Source organism: Leptosomus discolor, unplaced genomic scaffold (assembly GCF_034619465.1).
Source record: "Leptosomus discolor isolate bLepDis1 unplaced genomic scaffold, bLepDis1.hap2 HAP2_SCAFFOLD_117, whole genome shotgun sequence".
In the NCBI taxonomy this organism is placed as follows: Eukaryota; Metazoa; Chordata; class Aves; order Leptosomiformes; family Leptosomidae; genus Leptosomus; species Leptosomus discolor.
This window is the reverse complement of record NW_028237902.1, coordinates 95402-119446: the sequence shown is the minus strand read 5'-3', so window position 1 is coordinate 119446 and position 24045 is coordinate 95402. Positions and strand designations below refer to the sequence as shown.

The 24045-nt window shown below is 55.1% G+C and overlaps 2 protein-coding genes and 7 non-coding genes across 10 annotated transcripts in view; 2 read left to right on the top strand and 7 right to left on the bottom strand.

The window, feature by feature from the left end:
• The window catches only part of LOC104342229 (uncharacterized), a gene marked incomplete at its 3' end in the record, with an annotated part of 145339 nt that overhangs the window by 25967 nt on the left and 95327 nt on the right, over window positions 1-24045 (top strand). The window lies entirely within an intron of this gene.
• Window positions 1251-12890, bottom strand: TRIM7 (tripartite motif containing 7). Of its 2 annotated transcripts, XM_086481365.1 has the most exons (8): window positions 12451-12500; window positions 9984-10410; window positions 9109-9204; window positions 7434-7664; window positions 5459-5481; window positions 4765-4880; window positions 3887-3922; window positions 1251-1765 (listed from the first exon to the last, which is right to left on the bottom strand). In XM_086481365.1, the coding sequence occupies exons 1-8, from the start codon at window positions 12477-12479 to the stop codon at window positions 1251-1253; spliced, it is 1473 nt and encodes a 490-aa protein (XP_086337491.1). In that variant the 5' UTR covers window positions 12480-12500. The 2 variants fall into 2 exon arrangements, with proteins under 2 accessions (XP_086337491.1, XP_086337490.1); XM_086481364.1 differs by lacking the exons at window positions 5459-5481; window positions 12451-12500 and adding an exon at window positions 12728-12890 and having other exon boundaries at window positions 4765-4913; window positions 7444-7664.
• Window positions 19158-19230, bottom strand: TRNAK-CUU (transfer RNA lysine (anticodon CUU)). Its single transcript has one exon. It is a non-coding gene; the product is annotated as a tRNA-Lys (tRNA).
• On the bottom strand, window positions 19560-19631 carry TRNAE-CUC (transfer RNA glutamic acid (anticodon CUC)). The gene has a single exon. It is a non-coding gene; the product is annotated as a tRNA-Glu (tRNA).
• TRNAV-AAC (transfer RNA valine (anticodon AAC)) lies at window positions 21677-21749 on the bottom strand. The gene has a single exon. It is a non-coding gene; the product is annotated as a tRNA-Val (tRNA).
• Window positions 22028-22100, bottom strand: TRNAV-CAC (transfer RNA valine (anticodon CAC)). Its single transcript has one exon. It is a non-coding gene; the product is annotated as a tRNA-Val (tRNA).
• TRNAV-AAC (transfer RNA valine (anticodon AAC)) lies at window positions 22851-22923 on the bottom strand. Its single transcript has one exon. It is a non-coding gene; the product is annotated as a tRNA-Val (tRNA).
• Window positions 23198-23269, bottom strand: TRNAE-UUC (transfer RNA glutamic acid (anticodon UUC)). The gene has a single exon. It is a non-coding gene; the product is annotated as a tRNA-Glu (tRNA).
• Window positions 23501-23572, top strand: TRNAE-UUC (transfer RNA glutamic acid (anticodon UUC)). Its single transcript has one exon. It is a non-coding gene; the product is annotated as a tRNA-Glu (tRNA).

The window sequence follows — 24045 nt, the reverse complement described above, 5'->3', positions numbered from 1 at the left end:
ACCTTTGTAAGAGCTGCTGCAGCTTTAAATAATGTGAATGTAAAGCCAAGCTCATTAAAAAAAAAAAATTAAATATGTGGAGTCTCAGGGTAGGAAACAACCCGCCAGCTGAAAATGGAGATGTTCGTGCCTAAACCAGTCGCCCCCAGTTCTTTTTATGACTAACGGTGTCTTAAATTCACCTGATCCCACGTTAATGCGTCTCGTAAGGGATGGATTGTGCTTCATCTCCGGTAGCTCCTGGCTGGATTTCCATTATTTGGGACAGAGCTACGGGCTCAGCTGCGCACAGAGAAAACCTTCAGCGGTGCCTGGGAAGATACACCCGTAAAACTGGGAGGGGAAAAGTAACCCACACCTCTTCGCCGAGGTCGAAACACGTTTTCTTACAGATTCACCCCCCTTCTGGTCCATTTGGGTTTTGGTGTCACCTTTTGCACAAGTCAGGCCACTTTCTAAGGTGGCCTTTGGCAGCGCATCTTCACACCCAAGGGCACGAGCTGATGGAAGCAGCTGGAGGTGTCCAGGGCAACCCCCCCCCCCCCCCGATCTCCACACGCGGGATCTGGGAGCCCTGGGAGAGGGCTGCAGCGCTCTCCTTTTATTCTGCCCCTGTGACATGGATTGACCGCAGAGAAGGCGTTAAACGCCCTAAAATGTTGGAAACGCACTTGTTCAACCAACGAACTGTTGGCGCTGGAGTCGATCGGGGTTTTGCCAGGACCCATGAAGGTCACCTGTGCACAGAAACGCCTTTTTCGTCTTCGAGCCAGCCAGGAAATGTTGTTCATGAGTTAAAAAAACTTCCCCCCTCACCCCAACTCTGTATTTCCTAAAAAGGACTAACACGTGTTCTAGAAAAGGTCAAAAAGCCAACCAAAACATTGCCCCAAAACCAGAAACCACGGTTTTCTTCGCTTCAGACAATAATACACTTATTTTTTTTTAAAGGCTGCTTTGTTTTGGCAAAAGCAACCATGAGCCGACTACCAGCGGCGTCCTCCTCGCGGAAGAGGCGAGCTGGCTCAGAGGCGGTTTTAAGATGGTCACCACCACTTTCTGGGGGTTGCTGGCCATTTCCACAGCTGTTCTCCGGTTTAAGCTGAAGTTACCCATCTATCAGCTGCCTGCCCGCCTGTGGGTCAGGCCGCACGGTGGATTTGAGAGTCTCTCGCGCTCGCCGCTGCTGTCCAGGCACCGCTCAGTGAAGAACCACGGGGACAGGTCCTCAGCGAAGCCCACGAGAAGTCTCAGGGGCACAGTTTGATGTAGGTAACGGTGGAGCAGACCGAAAAGAGAGGGAACACCTTCTCCTGGAAGGCGACGTTGAAGGTGAAGATGTGCTGCATGTTGTCGGCGTTGTAGAAGGAGACTTCTTCTCCTTCGTAATCCAGGTACACCCTGACCTTATTGAGTTTCTGGCTGAGGCACAGCGGGGTGCGCTGGGGCGAGGTGACCGCCCAGTAGCGACCTCCGTTTTGCTGCACCGCCCAGATCCCTTCTTCGGGGGAAAACTGCGTCAGACCTTTCCTCCTGACGGACTCCTTGGCCACCCCGAAGGCCCAACCGTCCGAGGCCCCCACCTCCACTTCCCAGTAATGTCTTCCTGACTTGAAGCCCGTGGTAGCCAGCACCCGCGAGTTCGTGTCGAATCTCTTGGGGTTGTCGGGCAGCTCCTGTTTCCTGCAGCCCATCCTCACGCTCTTGAGGTCCGCGGAGAGGATGAGGAGGTGGTTTGCCGAGTCGGGGTCCAGGGTCAGGTCCTCTGTTGACGACAGCAGCGACAGCGATCGTAACTCAATGAGAATTTTAACAATTAAAAGCCCGAGCGGGGGATGCTTCGACCAGATGTTGAACCACATCCCAACCTCACTAACCGCACGTCAACCTCAATAACTGCCTTTCTTCAGCTCCCCGGACGGTCTGTGGTGAAGGAAAGCCAAGTTCACACGTGGGCTTGGCTTTGGGGTGCCTCCTCTCGCCACTGACCCTGCAGGAAGCCTGGAGGCTTGGGGCTGATTTTAAAAGGAGTCATTTTGGGTGTCAACAAATGTGCTGCTTCTTTCTACCAGCACACAGCGACACGCTTTCATGGGAGGGCGAAACCCACGCCGCTGCTGCTAAGAAATGGGGTGACAACACCGCAAGGACACTGAGAGCAAAGAACACAATAAAACCACGTGCAAATGCTTAGCAATTATATCCAGTAAAAAGGGACCTTAGATCGAGACTTTTTCCCCCAAACAAGTTGGTACCAGTTTCCTTTTTGTTTCTGGCTCATCGAAGGTACCACACACAAGACGGTGCGTGCGCACCCCTCAGATCATAAATTGCTGAGTATCTGGCCCCGTGATGACAAGCCCTCGCGGAAAGCCACGACCTAAGGACATCTTTACACACCAGACCGCACCGGGACAGCCCAAAAGAAACATGCGTGTGGATGAAGTTCGACACGAACATCTTTTCCCCCCGCCAAAACCAGGCTCAAAGGAAACAGCGAGCACGTTAGTGACCTCAAATTGTGGTTGTAGTCAGCAAAGCTGCCGCGAATGAACGAGACCCTTTCGGGGGAAATGGAAGATGGGACCTGAGGAGCTGAAACGCGTTGGATGCCGCACCAGAATTTATTTAGCTAAATAAATAACTGCAGCACAAGCTGTGGCCCAGTCGGCTTTCGGAGGGTTTGCTGGCACGACGCACCGGCCGAGTCACACCTCCACGCGCGCACGCACGCCACCGTGGACACGCAGTGAGGGTCGTTTCGCCGTTTTGCTTTTAAATAGTGGTCGTCAGCCTTTCTTCTTTGGCTTTGCCAAGCCCTTGGCACCTTCCAGAGGTGTCCGGGGGTGTTTGTGAGCAGGGTCTGGCCCCTCTAAGCCGGACGGCCCTTGGAAAGGCGCCAACCCATGGCTTGTCCTCCTCTGCCTTCCCCAAGGGGTTTATAAACCCCACGCTGAAGACCCCCACCTTAAAAGCAAGAATTAAGCCTCCTCTTCTAAAAGAGGGCTCGGCTTTGCTGGGGTGGCTCTGGCTGCTCTGGGCACGGCCGCGCAACCGTCACACCGAGGGAGCTGGAGGATGGGAGCAGAATTTGACAGCGTCTGCCCACGCCTTGCGCCCGCCGCGGCGCGAGGTCAGAGGGACCAGGCTGGCGGTGAGAACCGCGGCGGAGCCCATCGCCGGGGTTTCCCGGCTCGCCGGCGTCCCCCTGTCCTCACCCACCGCCGCCGGCGGGGCAAAGCGGAGGCTCGCCCAGCATCGAAAGGGTCGACCTGGGCCGGTTTTGCCGGTTGCAAGCCCATGACCTCCGAGGTGAACTCACTCCTTTGCCGACTCAGGAGAGCCGGTGAGCGAGGCTCCTCCGGCGTGGCGCGACCACCTGCCCACGGCCACAATTTCAGCAACTTTCGGCAGAATTTCGCTCATCTGGCTTCGCACCGGGGCGGGGCGCGGGGCGCGCGCACCCTCCACCCCGAGCCCCGCTGAAAATACGAGCCCGACCGCAGGCCACAGAGCAAATCTGACAGACTTAAAGGGAGGTGTGGCTTGAAAGGGTACGAATCCGCCTTTTTGGGTTTAAATATCTGTTCTTTCTGTTCCGCACTGTAGTTAAGGGTAAAGAGTCAGAAAGGACCTAGCTTAGCTGTCAGATCCCCGGCGTCAGCTAGAAAAATCGTCTTTTGACTCTCGAACTGAGCAGGCTGGATCTGGAAATCATCGAGAGAGAAGAAATTAAAAAAAAAAAAAAAAAAAGAAAGAAAAAAAAGAAATCTAGAGTGCCTTTGCTTCCCCCTCTCTTTGGCTTTGCAAAACCGGCTTTGCGAAATACAACCACAATTTAAAGTCTTTGCTCCAGGGCGCCATGTCTTAAATAGTTTCTTTTTACCTTTTTCACCTCTTCCCAGCTCATCTTGCAGGTTTTCTGAAAAGAAGAGACAGGCAAGTGAACGGCAACGGCGAGAGAGCCAGAGGGAACCACCCAATCTCCTTTAGGGGGACCTTTACGCCCACCCCAAAGGGTCGTGTTTGCTGACATGGGGCTCGATGGGCAGCAGGAGGAGAGGATGGAGCAACGCCAGCTCCCGCCGGCTTGCGCAACGGGGGAAATTCCTGCTAAAGGTATTTCAACTTTTATTTAAAAAAAGGAAAGCTTCTGGTCATCAATGGAACGCAGGATTTATTTAAGCCTTATTTATCGCGCCCTGCCATGTTTTGCTCTCCCAGTTGTGTTACGAGTTTCAACCTCGCACTACAATCCTTTAGGCCAATTATTGCTCCAGGGCGTAGTTTGCATTTAAGGGATTTTCCTGCCCTTTCTGGTGCTCGGTTCCTTTCCAAATCCCCCAGCACCATCTCGTGGCTCTGCTGCGTTGCTGCAAGGCGTTGGGGTTTTTTTGGGTTTTTTTTTAAACGCGAAGCTTCTTGGCTGATCCCAGCCTCAGACTACTCGAGGTGTGGAAATTGCGGGTTTTATTGCGCTAAAACTGATGTGCCAGGTTCAGGTTTTTCCCCTCTTTAAAAAAAAAAAAAAAACAAAAACCTCCTCCATCTCCTTCTCCGGCAGGGTGAGCCTCCTCCTGTTCCTGCGCACCTCCAGAAGTCCTTCCCAACATAATTTACGCTCCTATTTCGGTGCCGCTGGCCAGGCACGCGCTAAGGGACCTCGAGACATCCGCAGCATCCCCAGCCTCTCCTCATCCCTTTTCCCCGGTGCCCGGCAAAGGCCAGGCCTATTTTAAACGCCCCGGTTTCGTTTCCACCCACCTCTGAATTTCTTCAAGACTTTCTCAAGGACGACGGTCTTGAGGGAGAAATTGCAGACGTGCATTTTCATATCCGTGCACACTGGCACGGGCTTCTGGCACTTCACGTCGTCGCTTCTGCGAAGAAAAAGAGTAAAAACAATAAGAAAACTGTTGCTGCTCCCCCACGTTCTTCTCCATTCGCAGCTGGCAGCGTGCGGTGCTCCCGCCCCATCCCACCGGCGGTCTGTCCAAGCGCTCAGCGCCACGTGGCGGGGATCACACCGGGATTTCACCCTGCCTGGCCTGAGGACACCGGGATTTACAGGTCGACTTTGCAAACCCCCCCCCAGCTGGCTGTTGGAAAGGGTGTCTGCGCTGGGTTCCCCCCACTCAGCTGTTCCTGCTGCAGCTTCGATGTCATTTTCGGAGCTTAAGTGGTGCCTAAACCATTGCCCTGGGTGAACTGCGTACCAGGAGGACTTGGCATCTCTGGTCTCACTTGACCTTTGAAGGAACTGCCTGGTAGGAAAAGACTTTGCGGTAACGCTAAGTTTTCCAAGAAGCTGGAAGAGACCCAGGGCTTGCGCCGAGTAGGAGGCAAGCTCCGTCCGCCCCGGTGCCTCCCTCTGGCATCTGGACTGTGAACACTGACCTTTAAACAGTGCTGGTGGGGGAAAAAAGCGTGAGAGGAGGGGAGAAGCAGCGCTCCGTACCTGCTTATGGTGTTCATTACATCCTAGAAAGGAAAAAGAGAGACCGAGTGAAATCCCCACGCAGCAGCGTGCGCTCCGTCTGCCCTGGCTCCAGCAGCACCGGAGCAATTCCCTTTCCTTAAACCCAATCAGGAGGTCCATCCCTCATGGCTGCAACAAGCAGGCACGGATCCGTGCCTCAAAGGTTTGCTTTCCACCTTGGAAGGCCACAGTCCCACTAAATCCCACCCACCCGCAGTAACTAAAGACCCATCAGCTTCTGGGGGGGGAGGACACGACCAAGCCTTCCAAATGGCCCTACAGACGATATTCCGGCTTTATGCCCACTGAGTCACGAGGTTGTTTAGGTTGGAAGGCGTCTTTGGAGGTCTCTCATCCAACCTCCTTTGGAGGTCTCTCATCCAACCCTTTGCCCAAGGCATGGCAGGTTATCCAGGGTCCTGCCCAGGTGAGTTGGGAGCATCTTCAAGAGCCAAAGGGACACCGCGTGCCATAACCTGGCCACCTAGAAAAGCTGGCATTAAACCTGCACATCTATGTCTCCACGATATCTGGACTTCCATGGCCTAGTCACCACCAAGAAGAGCTTAGGGTCCCTCCAAGGGGTGATTCATCCCACCCTGGGATGGATATTCTGACCGTGGAAACGACTGGCCCTCAAGAAAGCTGGATTATGGAGGCAAATTACAGGTTAAAATACCCTCAACAACTAGTGGCAGCGCGAAGAAAACTCCCCGAGGTGAAACCCGTGCTCAGTCCGGTCCTTGACACTATTTGCCCTTTCTGATGCCTTTTGAACAACATAAAGAAGGGCGTAAACCGCGGCGAGTGCGTTGGACGCGATTCAAAGGCGACACAAAGCGCCTACCCCCCTCCCAGGGTAAGGAAAAGGACCCTGGAGCTGGCTAAGGGCTTCCAACGGGGCCTTTTTTTTTTAAAAAAAAATCACCTATTGTTATTTTTGCGTGCCTTGGCGAGGGCTGAAAAGTGTTTTCACCCACGGCCAAGTACTGAAACCACCTGCAAATATTTACAGTGCTTTCAGCGCTGCCTGGGAGGGACTTTAACCCCGGGCAGATCTGCGCACACCAGAAGCTCAAGCTGCTTAATTTCCTCAAAACGTTGTCAATCAGAAGAAGGTCACCCGTTAGCCTTTTGCTGGAGGGCAGGACTGCTTGGTTTTGGGCAGCTCGGGCTTGTTTTTTCAGACCCCACTTCGTCGGCGAAGGAGAGTTTGGGTAACAGGGAGCGCTGGGTTGGCTCCAGCTTCTTGCTTTGCGCTGCAATCGATACCTGGACTCCATCTGCTCTCCCTCTCATACTTTCCAGCTTGGTTAATGGCTCGTTTTGACTTGAAAACCCAGCTCTGCTTCCAGGTCCCGGCCAACCTTCTGCAGCCAGGACTCCGCTGCGAAGCCTGGCGAGGAGCCGTGCCTCGCTGAGCCCAGCTCCACGCGCTTCTGCACCCAACTCCTCCCTAAGCCCTCACCAGTGCCTTTAAGCTGGAGGAGAGGACGTCTGGGACCTAGCCTGCCGCAAACCCTCGGCGCTGGGAGCCCGTCAAGACCGGGATTTGCAGAAGGAGTTGCTCGGTTTAAGGATCTAGCCGGTACCGCTGCGGTGGCTCTTCATGCAAGGTCTGATTCAGCTCTGAACACCCTGAAACGGGAATCTATGGGCTCTAGAAAGGTCCAGACATATTCAGGGAAGAAAAATTCATCAGAGGCTGTCAAACATCAAGAGCACACCTCTGTTTCGGGATGTTCCTGAGCCAGAGGGAGTTGCTGGGTGTTACCGCTGGCGTAGCAGAGCTCAGGGCGCTCGGGCACTGCCGCGCACCATCCGCTCATTGAAGGCGGAGCGGGGGGAAAAAAAGGACATTTATCCTCAAAACACCTCTACAGGACCCATTAAAAAAGGATGAAGAAGGGTCATGACTCAAACCTGAAGGCTCGTTTCATAGCAAACGTCTCACCTTGAGGAACTCAAGCATGGGCTGCTGGATTTTCTCCTCTAGCTCCGTGATAAGCTTGTTGAGGAGCGTGATCTCCTTGGAGAGGTCGGTGATGTTCTCGTTCTGCCTCTTGGCGATGTTCTTCTCCATCTTCTCCAGCTGCCCCAGGAGGATGTGCTCCTGGTCGTGCAGGAACTGCCGCAGCCTCTCGAATTCCAAGAGCAGCTTCTGCCGCTCGTTCTCGATGGTTTTCTGGGAAAGAAGTGCAGCAAAATGGGTTTTAAGCGGGTGCGATGATGTTGGGGTGGAGAGGGCCCACCTGGTGAGCTTGGAGCACGCGCCGGTGCGATTGCTGCTGCCTGCTGGCTTGCTTGTGAGACCGGGTTGGGGAAGGGTGAGGAAATATTGCATGTGGCGTGCCTGGACAAAGGCCCTCGAAAGGGATGAGGATGGGAAAGCAAAATCCATGGGCAGTTACTCCACAAACAGCTCTTATCTTTATCGCAGCCGTGTCCCCACACCCTTTTCTGGAGGGAAGAGGTACCAAACCACGTCTGGGGCAGGCACCTGACCTCCACGGCAGATCTCAGGTGGTTTTGCTCTTCTACACTGGACACATAGGGCTTCCTTTTTCTGCCCTGGGGTGGTGGGGAGTTAATCAGTGCTCAGCAAAGCAGAGGTGGGGACCGGCGGCCAAGAGTTTTCCCCCATCCCTGTCACCATCTGCTGGTCCCGCCACCCGAACTGGGAGAAGGAGTTGTGCAGAAGAACCCACTCAGAGCAGCTTTTCTCCCTCCCTGGGGGCATCCGTAACCTCAGAGAACCCCCAGTCCCTGCCTTGTTGCCATCTCCTGTTTATCAGCTCTGCCAGCGTCCCGGTTCCTACTCGGGTTGTCGTCACGAGCAGACCAACAAGTCCCTCCTCACGGGAGCACGGGAATGTTTTGCTCCAGAAAACGCACCCTTTGGCGACAGGGACGAGGTTGAACCTGTTTTGGTTGCTTCACCTTACGCTGCCCTTTAGCACGGGTCCAGCAGGTCCACGTCGCCCTCAAAAAAAAACGGGCCTTCGCGCTCTGCCTTTTGCACCACGGACGAAACCGTGGCTCCTGGCAGGCTGGTGCTATTTCAGGCCCTGCCAGCTGGGAAAAAAAAAAAAAAAATATCCAGCAAATTGTGTCAATAACCCCGTTGCACAGGGGTGGTAGAGCAGAAACAGGCGCTGAAGGTGGCCTGATGGTGCTCGTCCCGGGTAGGAGGGACGTGAGCCTCTCAAAGCCACTTGCCTTGGGGGTGGGTGATGGTCTGGGAGGGGTGTCATGAGCAAGGGGGGGGGACGGGGGGGGCTTTCCTGCAGCGAATGCGGTGCCGCCTTCTGCTGCCCCAGGGACAGCTAGCTGAGGAAGAGGAGGAAGAGGGAGGAAGGGCGGAGGAGAGGTCTGCAGGCAGCCTAGCTCTCAGGGGCGCTCCGACACCCACCCCTTGGGTCTGCTGAGGCAGCGGCCGATCCTGAAGGTGAAGGAAGGAGAGGAAAAAAAAAAAAAAAAATCCATTTCCCTCATTTCCCTTTTTCGGGCGCTGGCAGAGCAGCGGTAAGGAGGAGGTGGGGAGGCTCGGTGGGTCCTAACCCCCTCCCCGCACCCCAACCTGGGCCCTCGCCCCCACCACCGCAGAGCGCCGCATCGCGGGCACGCACCAGGAGCTCCTGGGTTTTCTTGTCGTCGTTCACTTTGAACTCCAGCAGCTCCTGCCTCTCCTTTTTCAGGAAATCCAGGCGTCCCTGGATTTTCTCCTAGGAGCAAAGGAAGAAGATATTACTGGGGTTTCTTTCTTTCTTTCTTTCGCTGCACCCGATTTCCTTCTCTGCATCGTTCTGCCCGCACAGAGAAGCGGCATTGCAAGGAAAACCACGGGGGCACCCTCACCGCTGGCTCAGCTCTGCCCCTGCTCACCCAGACACCCACGTTTGCAACCCCCAAGGACCCCGACGAGCTCACACGCGCGCGGCGAACACAAGGAGAGGGGACGGGGGACGCCGGGGGGAGGGCACGAGCCCCGTTTCCATCGGCTGCTGCTCCCGCCTTTGCTCTTGGCACGAGCAAAGCTCAGCCTGGCTTTAATCAGCTGAGATTCGTCTTTGGATGCTCGCCCAGACCTGAAATAGCTGCGGGTGTTTGCTCCGCCGGTGGTTACCTGCCGGGTAAGGCAGGTGCCCGCGGGTGGTGTTTGACACCTGCGTGGCTCAAGCCCATGGGCTTTCGCAGGAGCTCGCACGGGGGGAACTCCGCCTCGCAGCCTCCCGGCTGCCCTGCCTTTAATCCCACGCTCTGCGGGGAGGACACGAATACCCCAGAGGGTTTTTGCGCGTCTGGAGAGGAGATGGGTTTCCCAGGTCTTTGGAAAGCTGGAAAGCAGCAACCGGCTCTTTGCGGCGCGGTTGAGCACGGGAAAGCCGGGCGACTCGAGCACACAGCGCAACGCACACGGCCGGGAGGCAGAAAGACCTGGGCTGGGGGGGAGGGAGGTGGTGGTGGTGTTTGTCTTCTCCAGGGTGGACAGACAGACAGGTACCTTGTACTCCTCGGACGCCTCGTCGACAGGCACCACGGCGTGCGGGCGGTGCTCCCGGGACCTGTCGCACACCACGCAGATGGTTCTCCGGTCGTCCTTGCAGTAGAGCTTCAGGGCTTCCCTGTGCTTCACGCAGAGCCCGTCCTCCTCGGCACCCTTGGCCCCGCGGAGGGTGAACTGGCTGATGATCTCGGACATGTTTGCCAGCTGCCTGTTGGGTCTGAAGCTCTTCTGCTGGAAGACCTCTCGGCACTGCGGGCAGGGGAAGTCCATCTCCAGGTCCTTCCAGCTCTTGATGATGCACGCCCGGCAGAAGTTGTGCCCGCACTCGATGGACACGGGGTCTTTGAAGAACTCCAGGCAGACAGAGCAAGTGGCTTCGTCCTGGAGATTGCCAGGCAGAAACACCGCCGCCATGGCCTCTCTCCTGCGGGCAAGGACTGATTTCACCGGGGCTGGATGCGGAACATGAATGCTTGGCATCCAGCCCCGAGTGGGCGTTCCTCTTCCAGGAACGAGCCCGCTGCCCGAGGTCACTCCTGCAGTGTCCGGTTTCTTTAAACTGGTAACGAAGACCTCAGCATTAGAGGACAACATGTAGGTGGAAGAAAAAGCAAGCAGGAATACATCCCTGCCCTGTGCTCCCCCACAATTCCTGGGCTCCCTGACTTCTTTTTTTTTTTTTTTTTTTTCCTCCTCCAGGAGGGAGGTGGGAAAAGGGAAATCGTTTGGGATACGGCCACCAGATCTGGATCTCGTTGCTTTTTTGGCTGACCTGGTGCTAAATGCAAGACCCGAGTCCCCAGGCTTGCGTTTAGCAGCCGCTCTAGGCTCCGAGCCAGGTAACCATCTGAGCTCTCCGAGACCCATTTCACACTTGATGCTTCAAGTGGGGACTCAAACGATTTGGTTGAGCTCCAGGACTCAACAGGGGCCATAAAAAGCAACAGGAGAAAGGGAATACACAAGGATGGAAAGCCCGTACGAAGATCTAGGGGTGAGTTTCCAAAACCCATGAAGATTAAGCTCTGGACTGGGGGGTCCTGCATCTCAGAAAATGCTTTTTGTCTTCTGGGAGCTTCGTGTGCAGCTTTGGAGGTCTTGTGTTAAATGGAAATGATAATTAGTACATAAGGACCTTCCTGGGCTGGGGTTTGTCTGTGACAGGGCTGTCCCCACCTGAGCAGATCACCAGAGCTCTTGTTATGGAGAACAGAGATAAAAGTGAGTGACAGTCAGTTAGTTACTTGCGGGGGGGTCTGGGTGTCACATCACCACCACCAGAGAAGTGTAGGCACTTCTGGAGAGTGATTCATCCTCTCCTAATGAGGACTTGAAAAGAGATCAAGTGATCCTATCCCATAAATTCCTGGTTTCAAAATCAGCCCGGTTGATACATCCAAGTGGAGATCTTTCCCTTGGAGACGTCTGGAGCTAAGGGCAGACAAGTCCCCACGCCAGAGGCTGGACTGGAGGAGTTATATTAGCAGAACTAGCCTTGGTGTCCTGATGCCAGGGGTTTGCAAAGGGTTTCCAATCCGTGTTAGGGGTTGTGTTCATCCCAATACCTCTGCAGTTGGGGAAAAACCACGGAGGAGGAGTATCCGTCCTCCACTTGAACCGCTTTTGTAACCTCAAAACTTCCCTGGCATTTGCTTTTTCTAACGTCTGCTAAACAGGAGCATCAGGCACCCATCCACTGCTCATCCAGACCCGCTCATTTGGGACCAGAAACAAGCTGTTTCGGGTCAGTCCGAAAACAATTCTGGGCTTGGAAAGGAGTCCCTCATCTTCCCACAGGAAAAGAAAATCTAAACACAGGCGCTCGCAACGACCCCCGTTACTCCGTGATCGGAAATAACACGGGACAAGTGACTCAGGCAGACAGCAGAATATATAGATATATTTATATGTATATATTCACACAGAGACCCACATATATAGAGGTCCATATATACGCACGCACATACATCCCTATATGTGCTATTTATACGTACACGGCTCGGTATGGAAGAGGAATTCTCCTGCAGACCACCAGTTCCACCTCTGTGCTTATTTATCTACCCGCCCCTTCTCGCATACACTGACAGACGTTTATACACATTGCCCACCCCTCCTTATGGAAGGGAAATTTCCTTCTCTTCCACCTTCCTTTTCTCTTGATCCGTGAATGAACAGAAGCTACTTTTTGTTTGTTTGTTCCCCACGTCACACGTAGGTTTTCCACCACATTTCTGCAGAGAGAAAGGAGGCGGCGGTGGCCTATGAGCCCGAGAGAAACCCAGAGAGGCAGAAACAGCCAAGAAAAAGAGCGAGACGCCTCGACAGAAGCAACGGGCGGCCCAGTGGGAAAAGCAGGAGGAGAACAAGGTGGGTATAGTGGAAAAAACAACAGACCCAAAACAACGGACAGACGGACAAGCACATCCCACCGCCCTCCCCGTGCCCCCGGCTTCCCCCCGCGTACCTCGGAGCCGAGGCGTAGGAAAGGGGCATCCTCCCGAACCGCCCCACCTTCTGCGTCGGGAGGGTGCTAGAGGGGGCCAGGCGGGAGGTGAGCCCGGCGGCCGAGGGCTCCCAGGGGGAGGCAGCCCGCGGCAGCCGCTCCACCGCGCTCTGCCGGAGGAAGCCGGCCCGAGCCCTGAACGCCTCTGACATTCCGCTGCCGTGCAAGCTCCTGCTCCTTCCCAGCCCTCGGTTGCCCCGTTTGTCCCCTCTGCCACCCCCACCCCCATCTCACTTACCATTCCTTCCCCTCCCCCATTGCATCTATCCTGGGCACCCACCGATATCCTTCCCTCCTCCTCCTCCTCCTCCTCCCCAGCGGCTCTGGCTCTGCTCTCCTCCTCTGTGCCAAAGCTCTTTTCCCTGCCCAGAGCCAGGATCGCGTTTCCAGCACCTCCCTCCACCTGTCTCCAAGCCCAGACCCTCTCTCCACAGGGTCTCTGCAGCCCTTTAACCCTCTCCAATGTCCCATCAATCCTCCCAGAGGAGCAGGGGGCTCAGGGAGGAGCGTAGCTTTTCATCCCTCCTCCGAAGCCACCAAGGAATGGTTCACCTCCCAGCCCCTATTTGGGGCAGCACCACGCAAAAAGAAGGGCAGAAATATCTCCTACAGGACATCTCCCACCTACCACGGGTGGCTTGTTTCGGTAAGGAGAAGCTGGGACACCCAAAACACCCAGGAGGAGGGGGAAAATAAAAGGAAAACACAACCCTAATAACATGTTTTCTTGCAGGACTCTGTTTTGGTGCCAAAGCATCCTGGGGCTGATCATCCTTTGGAGTTTTGTCCTATTTTAGGTGAGTCCGAGCAAGTTCAAGCCCCCACGCTGGTGCTTGCAGGTGGGACACGCGTGAGCGATCACTGTCCTGCACCGGAGCTCCCCGCGCTTCCCCCAAAGCTGGAGCCAGCTACAAGGCTGGGTGGACAGAGATTCGGGCTCGGTCCCACGGCTGGAAGGGCTCTCCTCCCAGAATCAGGTTGGAAGTTGGACTTGGCTCCAGAAGACACCTGTACCCACACAAAGCAGCAGCCCCTACAACCCCAAGCCACGTGGGCATCTCCGCAGCCATCCTTTTACCTGCAAAACACACTCCTCTGGGGGGTAACAGTCGAAAGGAACATCCGTCTGCTGCCCAGTGCAGCGGGCAAGATCTTTTTTTTTTTAAATCCTCATTAAAAAAAAGATGAAGTCATTTAGCTAAATAACTCCTTGCAGCACTGAGCTTCCCAGCTACAAACGCCTCGGACAAAACCAACCCTCTTTTCCTTCCCCCCCCTCCCTTGTGCTGCAGTAAGACAGGAGGAATCCAAACCACCCGTTTTCCCCAGAGCAGACAGTGACAACAGCAGAACGTCCACCTCTGCACTGTTCCCACACTTCATGCTCGTGGTTTCTCCTCCCACCACAGAAGTTTCACCCTCAGAGATATGGGTGATGCTTTAAAAAAAGCCCATTTATTTTAGAACTGCCTGTAACGTATCGCCTTCGCCTCTTCGGGGCCTTTGTGCTGCGGGTGGCAACCACAGGTGTCCTGAACTGCTCAAGCTGTTCCTTTAGGCTTCATCTGACATCGGCAACAGGAGTTTGGTACCTCCTGAAGGACCATTTCTTGTCTACACTAGATGGATGGCAACTTCTGTTGACTAGTAGGGGAATTTTGGGTTAGCCCAAGTGAAATAAATGCCTAATATCAATTAGACACTGACATCCTTTATTTCTCTTGGCTTCCAGCAGCTCCCTGACGCTCTCTTTTCCAACCCTGGGTGAAAAGTTCCCAGCCCTGCGCTGCAGGAAATATTGGGATGCGACCAGAGGGAAGCACCTTGGCTTGCCCTTGGGGTTTTAGTAGCAGGATTACGCTCAGGGCCACGGGCTGCTTCCAGACCACCAGGAATGCTGAGTCTGAAGAGCCGTTAATAGGAGCGTCTGTCTGGAGGAGGAAAACAGGCACACGAGCCAAATTCAGCTGCCAGTTATAAGCCTGCAGGTTTTATTGCTAGAGCTGAAACAACAACAACAACAACAAAAAAACCCAAGCCAGATGCATGGGGGAGCCCTCAGAGAAAGCGGGTCCGACCTTCCTCGTTTCGGGCGATCACCGTCCGAGATGGGGTTGAGGGCTCACAGCATCGAAACGACCGGACCCCACCGGCGAGCCCTGATCCCACTGCCGCCGGCTAGTCCGCGGGGTCCTCGTCCCACTCCTCGTTGCAGAGGTCCGTCTCGCAGCAGGAGTAGCGGGACGTCAGGCGGGACTCGGCGTCCGACGCCCGCTCTCGGCCGCAGTTCATCGCGGAGGTGCAGCCTTGCTGGTAATAAAGGGTCACCTTCCCTGCAGGGGTGGTGGGCACAGAGGGAGCGGGGTTAGAAGGAAGCAGCGCTACACCGGCGAAAATCAGCGGCGGGCTTTGAGCTTCCCACGTGAGGAACGAGCCCCGTGACCAGCGCACCCAAACGGAGTCACACCTCGCTCGGTTTGGTTCGGAGCTACACCAGGCGTGTGCACGCACAGGCGCAGCTCACGTGGCTTCTTTGGGAGACAGAGGCTCTCTTTTGCCCAAAAAGGGGCTTTTTAAAACCACACGTAGGGCAACCTCTCTCAAGAGAGGGAATCTGGCCCCCTGTGTCAGCCCTTTCCCACATCAGGGTCGTCGTCGCATTCTCATTCATTCTCCGCATCCATTCGGTTTTCCAGAGACAAGGACAACGCCGCACTGAACCAGAGAAAACACAGCTCTGGGCGCCCCCTCCCCACCGCTACGTACCCAGGGAGGTTTTGATGATGGCACATTTCTCTCTCCGCTCACAAGTCGTTTCGTTTGCTCCCCGAAAGCATCCAACGAAGGGGATCTTGTACCTGCAGACTTTGCATTGGAGCGCCTCGACTGCAGCAGACGGAGAAGAGGCCGTGAACTGGGGGCTCCGTTCTGCAGAGCCGGGGGGAGTTTTGCTTCGAATACCCCTGTGATCTGGCGGGGATGACCCCAGAGAAGGTGTGGAGCCCACCAGGGAAGGGACCAAGGATCACCTTCACTAACAGACCTGGTAGCGAGAGCCCTCGTCTGTAGAGGCAAATGATGCCTACGGACACCTGACCGAGACAGACAGACACGGCCTTTGGTGAACAAGCCAAGCTACAGACCCACGGAGAGTAAATGTGGCTGTGGGCTCTGGGGTGGGGCTCATCCAGCTGAAATGGGGTTCGTCCGCTGCAAGGTGCGCGTCTAGCCCGGGATCCAGCACCCCGCGGCTGAAGCTCCCGGCCCAGAGAAGGTCTCTCTGGATTCAGTAGCTCCCCCAGGGGAAGCGAGTGGAGGGAAAAACCCTTTTCGTTCCGGCTGGGAGGAAACCGGTTGCAGAGATTTTCTCTCTGCTGACTGTGGACGCAGAGGGGGTGACACCCAGCTCGCACAGCGACAGCGCTGCGGACGCCGCGAGCTTGGCAAGACCCTCCCAGCCACCGTCAGGTATTCCCCTGCCCTCTGTTAGATCCCCTTTAACCTCGACCCTCCACTTACCGACTCCGACGCACAAGACAAGGGTCAGCCCCATGAGGATCACCTTCATCTTGGGCAAGAGGACAGATCCTGACCTCCGCTCTGCACCCCAGCCCGCTACAGGGTTACCTGTGAACGAGAACGGTTCGGGTGGTTAATTAATCCCTGTAACGAGTTTCTTCGGTGATCAGCCTTCCAGCAGGAGGAAAACCAAGCAGGTAAAAACCTCTCAGTACAGACATTTGTGATGCCTCTTTGGGGGTAAAGCAAGAGAGAAACTTGAAGCACATCATCAGACAGCCCTCCAGCACCTTACAAAGCTGAAATACAGGCACCCCCACCTTTCCGCTGCTAATTTTAACGGCCAGGCTTTCGAGGCACAAATCTCCCAAGTGGATAAAATGGTCTTATGAGCGCGAAAAGAAATAAAAATGCACATTTCTTTATTTCCCAAGACGCCTCCACTTCTCATTTAGAGCGTGATCGTCCGTACCCGGAGGCACACAGATCTGGGCAAACCAAGGGAAGAAAATCTCGGCACCCAGTGTGGGGCTTGAAGCCCTGACCCTGAGATTCAGAGTCTCACGCTCCGCCAACCGAGCCAGCCAGGCAACCGAGGCCACACCCGTTTCCATTATTTTTCTGGCTGAAAGTGTGAATTCGGTGCTGATTTAGCAAAATGCCCGATTTCACAAGTATAAAAATACTCAAATAAGCAGAAGCCCTTCCCTGGAAAATTTGAGGGGGTGTCTTGGGGTGGTGCCAGCAGATACAAAACGCAGAAGGAAGACACAGAAAAGTCCCAAAACACCCCCCCCACCCCCCTCCAAGAGAGGGTCCCTTACCCGACTCTGCTTTCCCCTCCAAGGTCCGGGCACCCACTGGCCACGTGTCCCCACCGCCTTTATTCCTCTCCTGCACTTGGGCTGACCCAGGACCTGAACGACCTCAGAGCTGAGGGGGGGTTATTGTTTGGTGGGAACAATGCTTCTGCTCGCACCTGGGCAAACACGGCTCCTCACCGAGCCTGGACGGACCTTCCAGGACACGGCGTCATTCATTACACGGGGGAGCCTACAGGCTCTCAGGCCCTTTCGTCCCGCTTCGTGACTTTGGAGTCAACCCATGGCTGGCTCTGCACAAAAGACCCAAAAAGGCAGGTTTTGTAGATCTACGAGTAAGCCTACAGCCGCCCTTCTCTGCTCGTGCAGGCAGCACTTTCACGAGTCGCCTTTTGAGACGAGCTAATTCGGGTTTTCTTCCACAAACAGCACCAACAACGGGGGTAGGAGGATGTGCCTCGTCCCATTTCGGGGTCCTGTCGAAAGCCGAACCCTCCCACCTCCCTTCTCCCTCCCTCTCCCTGTTCAGCATCGTGTTTAATCACACTGGGTGCTGGTCCTCATGGAGCAGAGAAGACACTAAAAAAACCCAACAAAACCCCGAGGGCTGGGAATCATTCACCTGATGCCGGAGCTCATTTCTCCTAAGCTTGCAAGCGAGGCTTTACACAAGAGAAAAGAGTTTCAGCGCTTCCTATTCTCTCCCCTCCTTGCCCGAGTTCTTCTTGGTTTGATTTTCTTAATCCAGCTTTTCCCCCTCAGCTGAGCTACTCCGTGCAGGGGACCTGAAACAGCTAGAACCCGCTCTTCTCGCACCCCTTCAAGCCAAAGGCTCCTACGGACCGGGGTCGGCGGCTTCCTCTGGGACACAGAGGGGTGGCAGAGCTGCGTGCACCGCTCCGCTGCTCCCCACGGAGCAAACAAGCCTTGGCGGGACACGGGTGGCTGAGAGCCGGTCGACAACCCCCGTGGATGGATGTTTGCTTAACGCAACAAGTGCTCCAAGAACCAGCACGACTCACGGACCACGCGTGCTTGAGAAACGGGGCTCACAACAGAGCCGGGAGGCTGGTGCCTGCTGTCAGATCTCTTCTGGAGGGTTTAAGCTGCAGGGCTGCGGCCTTAAGGAGCGACTTGTTCAGTTACGACACGGTTTTAAGAAACCTGCGTGCTCCAAGCTGTTTCCAAGCCCTTCGGCTTCGCCCGCACCCACCCAACACAACATTTATGCAACCGTTCTTCTGCTGACAGCACAAAACCCGATGATACCGGCGTTTTCTCAAGCATGAAGCCAAGCTCGACTCCTCCAGGCAGCCAGAAACAAAGAGCAAGGGGAGGAAGTTCCCAGAGGGTTGAATCCTCACGTGAGCTCAATGCACATCCCGGTCCCGATAGCTCTGGAGAGAAGCGCCGTGTGGTGCTTTCCCAGTCCAAAGCTCAACTTGTTTTCATCTCTGCTCTACAGCACGGTTCGCCCTGCTCTGACATGGGGTGCATCCTCTGTTGTTGAGCAAGAGGCTTTGGTCTAAACCAAGGGGATGCTCTCAATCTGTGGCGTTAAACATCAGAAAATAGAGTATTAGGTGTGTGTGTCCCCCCCCCGTGTTTAGAAGCGTTATCTCACATTATCTCAACAGCATCTCGCTTCCAGCCAACACCTCCCACTCCTGCGCTTGTCACAAAACCACCCGGTTCGTACCATCAAATTAAAGCCTGACCAAACAAAACTGACCCAACGTGCCCTGAAGACGGGCGAACAGAGCGACGAAGCCCCGGAGCTCCACCTCTGCGCCTGACTTCACAAGCAGGATGCTTATTCCTCGGAGCACCAAGTTACTCTGATGCCGTAAACGGGAGAAGGTGGATTTCCTGGGGTTTGTCAGGCACCTGGAGAGCACGTCGGTACAGCAGGTAACAACACCCTGCTGTTCTCCTAGAGTTGAATTTCCTCCTATTTATTTATCCAGTTCCTGCCTGGAGAGGTTTCATGGCTCAAAGGATGCATAAAGCAATAACAAATAATGCAATGTTACAGCTGGAGAGGAGAGCAAGTAGGAATCACTCTGCAATGCCAGAGTTCGAAGGAGAACTTCACCAGCCACAAACGCTGGAGAGAAGGGGGTGGCTGAAAGCAGCAAAATTCCTCCCTCCAGAGAAAGGCAAGGCCACGCTCACGCCCCTAGCACACTGGATTTGTTGGGGGCTGCCGCTCTTTCCCCTCCCTGTCCCGGGACATCTCCCAGCGTTGGTGCTCAGTCCTGCGTGAAACGGCCCCAAAATTTTTCCCTGGGAAGAGGTGGCGGCGGGGGGGAGAAGAAAAAGTTCCGACGCCCAACGTGGGGCTCGAACCCACGACCCTGAGATTAAGAGTCTCATGCTCTACCGACTGAGCTAGCCGGGCTGCCTGCGGAAAGGGGATGGTGCAGCTCTGAGCACCACACCACATACAGGCAGCGCAACAAGCGGGGCAGGGGGAATTTGGGGGGGGGGCTTCGTCTCGGGAAAGAGAACAGAGCAAGAAAAGCCCCCAACTGGGGAAGTTGGTTTTATTTCTGCTGTGGCTGCTGGCGTGGCCGGTCCCCTTTGGTCTCCCTCCAGCCACACTGTGCCCCCCCCCCTCCGCGGCCGGTGGGCAGCGGGGGAGGGCGGGCGGGGGAGGGGCGGTCCGCACTGGGCAGCTGATTCCGCTGAATTTGAAAAGAATAAAAGAAAATAAGGTCAAAATTAACTTTCCCTGACCGGGAATCGAACCCGGGCCGCGGCGGTGAGAGCGCCGAATCCTAACCACTAGACCACCAGGGAGACGCTGTAAACGGTTTTTTCTCCCCAATATAACGTCAGATTTTGGGTCACGAAAGGTTTTCCGGTTGTGCTTGATGCGGAGGAAGGTCTCAGCGTGTTTCCCTCCTCCTCCTCCCCTTACGGCAGCATCCTCCCAAGCCAGCGCACCCCCGGGTTTATCTTCTGCTCCCCTCCAGCCGTGGGTCCTTCTCGGTGGCTTCCCCAACACGTGGGACACCAGGAGTTACCCCAGAAAGGCTTTGCGGCCACCCAGTGCTTTTTTTTCCCCCCGTCCGCCTCCTCCTGGGGACACCCCGTGGGGTTCCCGCCTGCTGGAAGGTCTCCCCAACTCGCGAGCCGCTGGATTCATCTCAGCGCATTCAACTGGGTGGAAAACACCCCGGAAGCCGCAAGTTCCTCCCTTTCTTGGGGGCAATAGAAAGGTGAAAAAGAGCAGATTATCAGCATCTCAGTAACTCTGCAAAAAAACCAGGCAGAGCTGTGGAGGATGATGTTGCTGCAAGGGGGTAGTTTCACATCGTTTGCTGATTTTTAGGCATCTTTCGCACGTTTGGGCACAGTTCAGTCCTTACACAGGCCTCTTTCTCCAGCTACTGCACACAGAATCCTAATTTTACAGGGAAGTCTCCGTTTTCAGAGGAGATTCACTTAGATTCCTAATATGCCACAGGACAGGTAACATTATATTGGCACACGCCTACGAGCAGAGTAGAAATAAGACCAGAGGAGGATGAAAACAGTTCAGCAGGAAAAGTGCTGCAGTTTTCACTGCCAGGCTCTTCATAGCCGGGTTGGAAGAAGGGCAGCAGGAGCAGGAAAGAGCTTTAACAAAAGCTACGGGGCGATGTAGGTCAGCAGGGATGCAGCAAGGAGGGGAAAGCCCGGATGGAACGACAGCGAGTTGTGCTCCAGAGAGTTAATTGAATGTGGAGCCTGAGATTTTGGCTCCTGTTCTAGGTCACGTCCCAAGAACAAATAATTCCACCCAGAAGCAGGAACGCATGACTGCAATGTCTCCCCCTCCGCACAGACTTATTTTTTCAGCTCATTCGTGGGATGAATGAATGCAAAACGGGGTGGGGGGGGTGGGGAAGGGAACAAACTCGTTGCTTGGGCTTGAGCGTGACAGAATCATCTCTTTGGGCACAACACCCAGGAACGGAGCTGAGCCACGAGACGAGCATGGGAAGAAACTCAACCTGGGCAAGAGAGAAGCCTCACGGGAGAGTGAAGATGCAAGAGGAAGAGCTGAGAAATATCTAAGTAGTATTTACGCCAAAAAACCAGGAACAAAACCAATGTCATGCAAGGACAGCACCAAGTTTTTCACCGATATGCAGCAGGAAAACTCTACCCCGTTGGCATACGACCCCCGATGCTGCATAATTCCCACCCTGGGATCTCTCTTCAGGGCCTGCCCTGTGGTACCTGAGCGAAGGCAGCAGGGAAGCCTGCAGGCAGGAGGCTGAAGGCAAGCCGGGAATGCAGCCTACGGGGTGGGCTAGCAGCACCCATGGATGCATCTCCAAGGCAGCTTAAGAAAGGGCTGAAGGCTCCGGGACCGAGCTTAAATAGAGCTTGGGGGCAAGGGGGGGGTCCCAGGTGGGGCTGTTCAGGGCCGCTAATGTTCATTAGCCCCCTCGGTTGGGCAGCTGGGCTTCCCACATCAGGAAGAAGGGCCGGTGGTCCCCACGGGCACCGCAGCGTCCATCCCTGCGCGTGAGCTCAGGATGCGACAGCGCAGAGTCTTCCCCATCTCTGTGCGGGCTGGTGATGGGAAGAGATGAGGTCTGACGGAGCAGCGGGGCGTAAATGCAAGTTATTCCTCCCTCTCCGTGGGGAGAGCAAACCCCAGAAATTATGGGTGTAAAAGTGCCGGGATGAAGCAGCCACCCCACCCCCTCGGCTGGTCCCAGGTTCAAAACCACCCCGAAATAACGGCTAAATTAAATCTCAAAGAGAACATGGGCGTCCTGTATAAGCACAAGGCAGAGAGGGGTGGAAAAAGGTAGACAAGGGGGAAAAAAACCCCAACCCTAAAATGATGTTTCTGCCTGGTTTCGAACCAGGGACCTTTCGCGTGTTAGGCGAACGTGATAACCACTACACTACAGAAACCCGCGCATCCTCCGCCTCGGGGGGGGGCTCTGTCGGGGTATTCGGAACAAACCTTCAGCCCCCTAATTCCCCCCCCCAAAATGCTCTCCGAGGGACACAGCGCACCCTCAGGGCGCTTCCCCCACACTGACACCCCCCCCCCCCCCAAAAAAAAGGAGCAGGGGTCGCCGGCCACCGCTTGGCCACACTCCGCCCCCGCGCAGAACCACGCGGCTCCTTCCAAATCCGCACCAGAGGGAGGGAAAAACTCTAAAAAAAAAAAAAAACCCAAAACATCGTGTTTCTGCCCGGTTTCGAACCGGGGACCTTTCGCGTGTGAGGCGAACGTGATAACCACTACACTACAGAAACGGGGTGCGGGTCCCCCGTTGAACCCAATCCAGAATAGGACAAACCCCGTTGCCCTCCCTGGGTGCTCCCCAGCACCCCAGACCCCCCTGGGAAAGACACCCCTTCCCCCATGCTGCTCTCCCCAGCCCAGACCCCAAAACCGCTTCTTTTGAGACCATTTTCTCCCACCGGCTGGCGTGTGGAGCGTCACCCCAAGGCACGGAGGTGCCCCACTGCCCGCAAGGGCTTCGCACACTCGGTTGCACGTTTGCCTCGCGCGCAAAAGGTCCTCGGCTCCAAACCGGGCATGAACAGCCCCGTATTTTTCTGGAAAACACACCCCAAAAAATCAAAAATGAGCCGCTCGCTTCCTCTGCCCCATCCAAGAGACGACAGGCTTGTGGCCCAATCAGGGCGTTTCCCTCGATTTGGTTTTGGGTTGGGTTTCTTCCACGATAAACCCGAAAGGGAAGAAAAGGGGTCGGTGCTGTTGCGAGTGCGGGTGCGTATTTTTTGCAAGAATCAGGGCATTTTTAGGTACATCGTGCACGTACATCTACGGCGAGCTACGCGCCGAGGCGCGCGTCGTGGCGTGGAAAATTGGGTTTTCCCTGCGCTGTCGGCCCTTCTGGCCTTTTGCTCTGCGCTTGTCTTGCTGAAGAAAAGAAAGAAAAGAAAGAAAAGAAAGAGAGGCGCTTTACAAAGAAACAGAAAAGGAAGAAAGACGAAAAGACAGGGGAAAAAAGTGATGCTTAAAGCAGCCAAAAGTGGTGTTTCTGCCTGGTTTCGAACCAGGGACCTTTCGCGTGTTAGGCGAACGTGATAACCACTACACTACAGAAACGCGCCGTGGTATAACCGCAGTAACCCCCTCGTGAGAGGATGGACGCAGGTCTCCAGCCCCGCCCCCTCCCACCTCGTTTTCTACCGAAATTTCCCTCAAATTTGGCGTCAGCGTTGGGAAAAGATCGTTTTCGGTAGCCATGCACACTCGGGGGGTTGAGGAAGAAAACGTTTTGTTTGGGATGTGGCTCAACACCGGTGGGCGGGGGGAGTCCCGTGGAACCCCGGAGGGGGAAAAAAAAAAATAACTATTTTTATATAATTTACCAGTTTTCTTCCCTGACCGGGAATCGAACCCGGGCCACGGCGGTGAAAGCGCCGGATCCTAGCCACTAGACCACCAGGGAGAGCTGTTTCCGCGCCCCTAAATTGGTTTAATTAATTTTTACAAGTATTTTTTGTTTTTTTGGTTTTTTTTTTTTTTTTTAAAATTGCTTTTGTTGCTTTTTATTAACTCTGCGGCCGGAGCAAGGCAGCTCCTGTCAGGCTGACGGGAGGCGGCAACTTTTGGGGGGGGGGGTGTGGCTAAACGTGAAGTGATAAAAGGTGAGATTGGTAAAAATAAAGCAAGTATCGGCTCCCTGGTGGTCTAGTGGCTAGGATTCGGCGCTTTCACCGCCGCGGCCCGGGTTCGATTCCCGGTCAGGGAAAAGCACGCGAGGTTTTTGTAAAATTAAAGTGAATTTAGAAATTTCCCCACCTCTCTGCCGGTTTTCTGCTTTTCTCTAGAAAACAACACGCAATTCCAAATCCGTGGAAGATTCCAGCACTTGAGCTGTTTCTGCGAGAACAATAGTCCTGGGGTTTGGTGGGACTCAATTTAGGAGAGCGTTTGCTCCTCTTCCCCATATCGGGGGGTTCTTCGGCTTCACAGGCACTTTAACCGGTTCCTGCACCTTCCTACCCAAAAAGGACGCTTCTCCCCAGCGCAGGGGACGGGAGCAGCGACGCCTCCGTGAGGGGGGGAGGCTCCAGGCTGCGCTGAACCCCCTGCCCCCCTTGTCACCACGTCCCCAGGGAAGATGCGGAGGCTCAAACCAAACCCCACCTGCAACTTGTGCCGTAAAAAGCTGCTTTTGCAACGGCGGCCGTTCCGGGTTTGGGAGGAATATTGATCCACAAA

Coding starts and splice junctions, on each gene's coding strand:
- TRIM7 (XM_086481365.1), bottom strand. CDS start 12,479: ATGCCCCTTTCCTACGCCTCGGCTCCGAG. Junction 7,665..9,108: donor AGAAAACCCAGGAGCTCCTG/GTGCGTGCCCGC, acceptor CTTCTTTCCCAG/AAAACCATCGAGAACGAGCG. Junction 3,923..4,764: donor AGTCTTGAAGAAATTCAGAG/GTGGGTGGAAAC, acceptor TCTTCTTTTCAG/AAAACCTGCAAGATGAGCTG.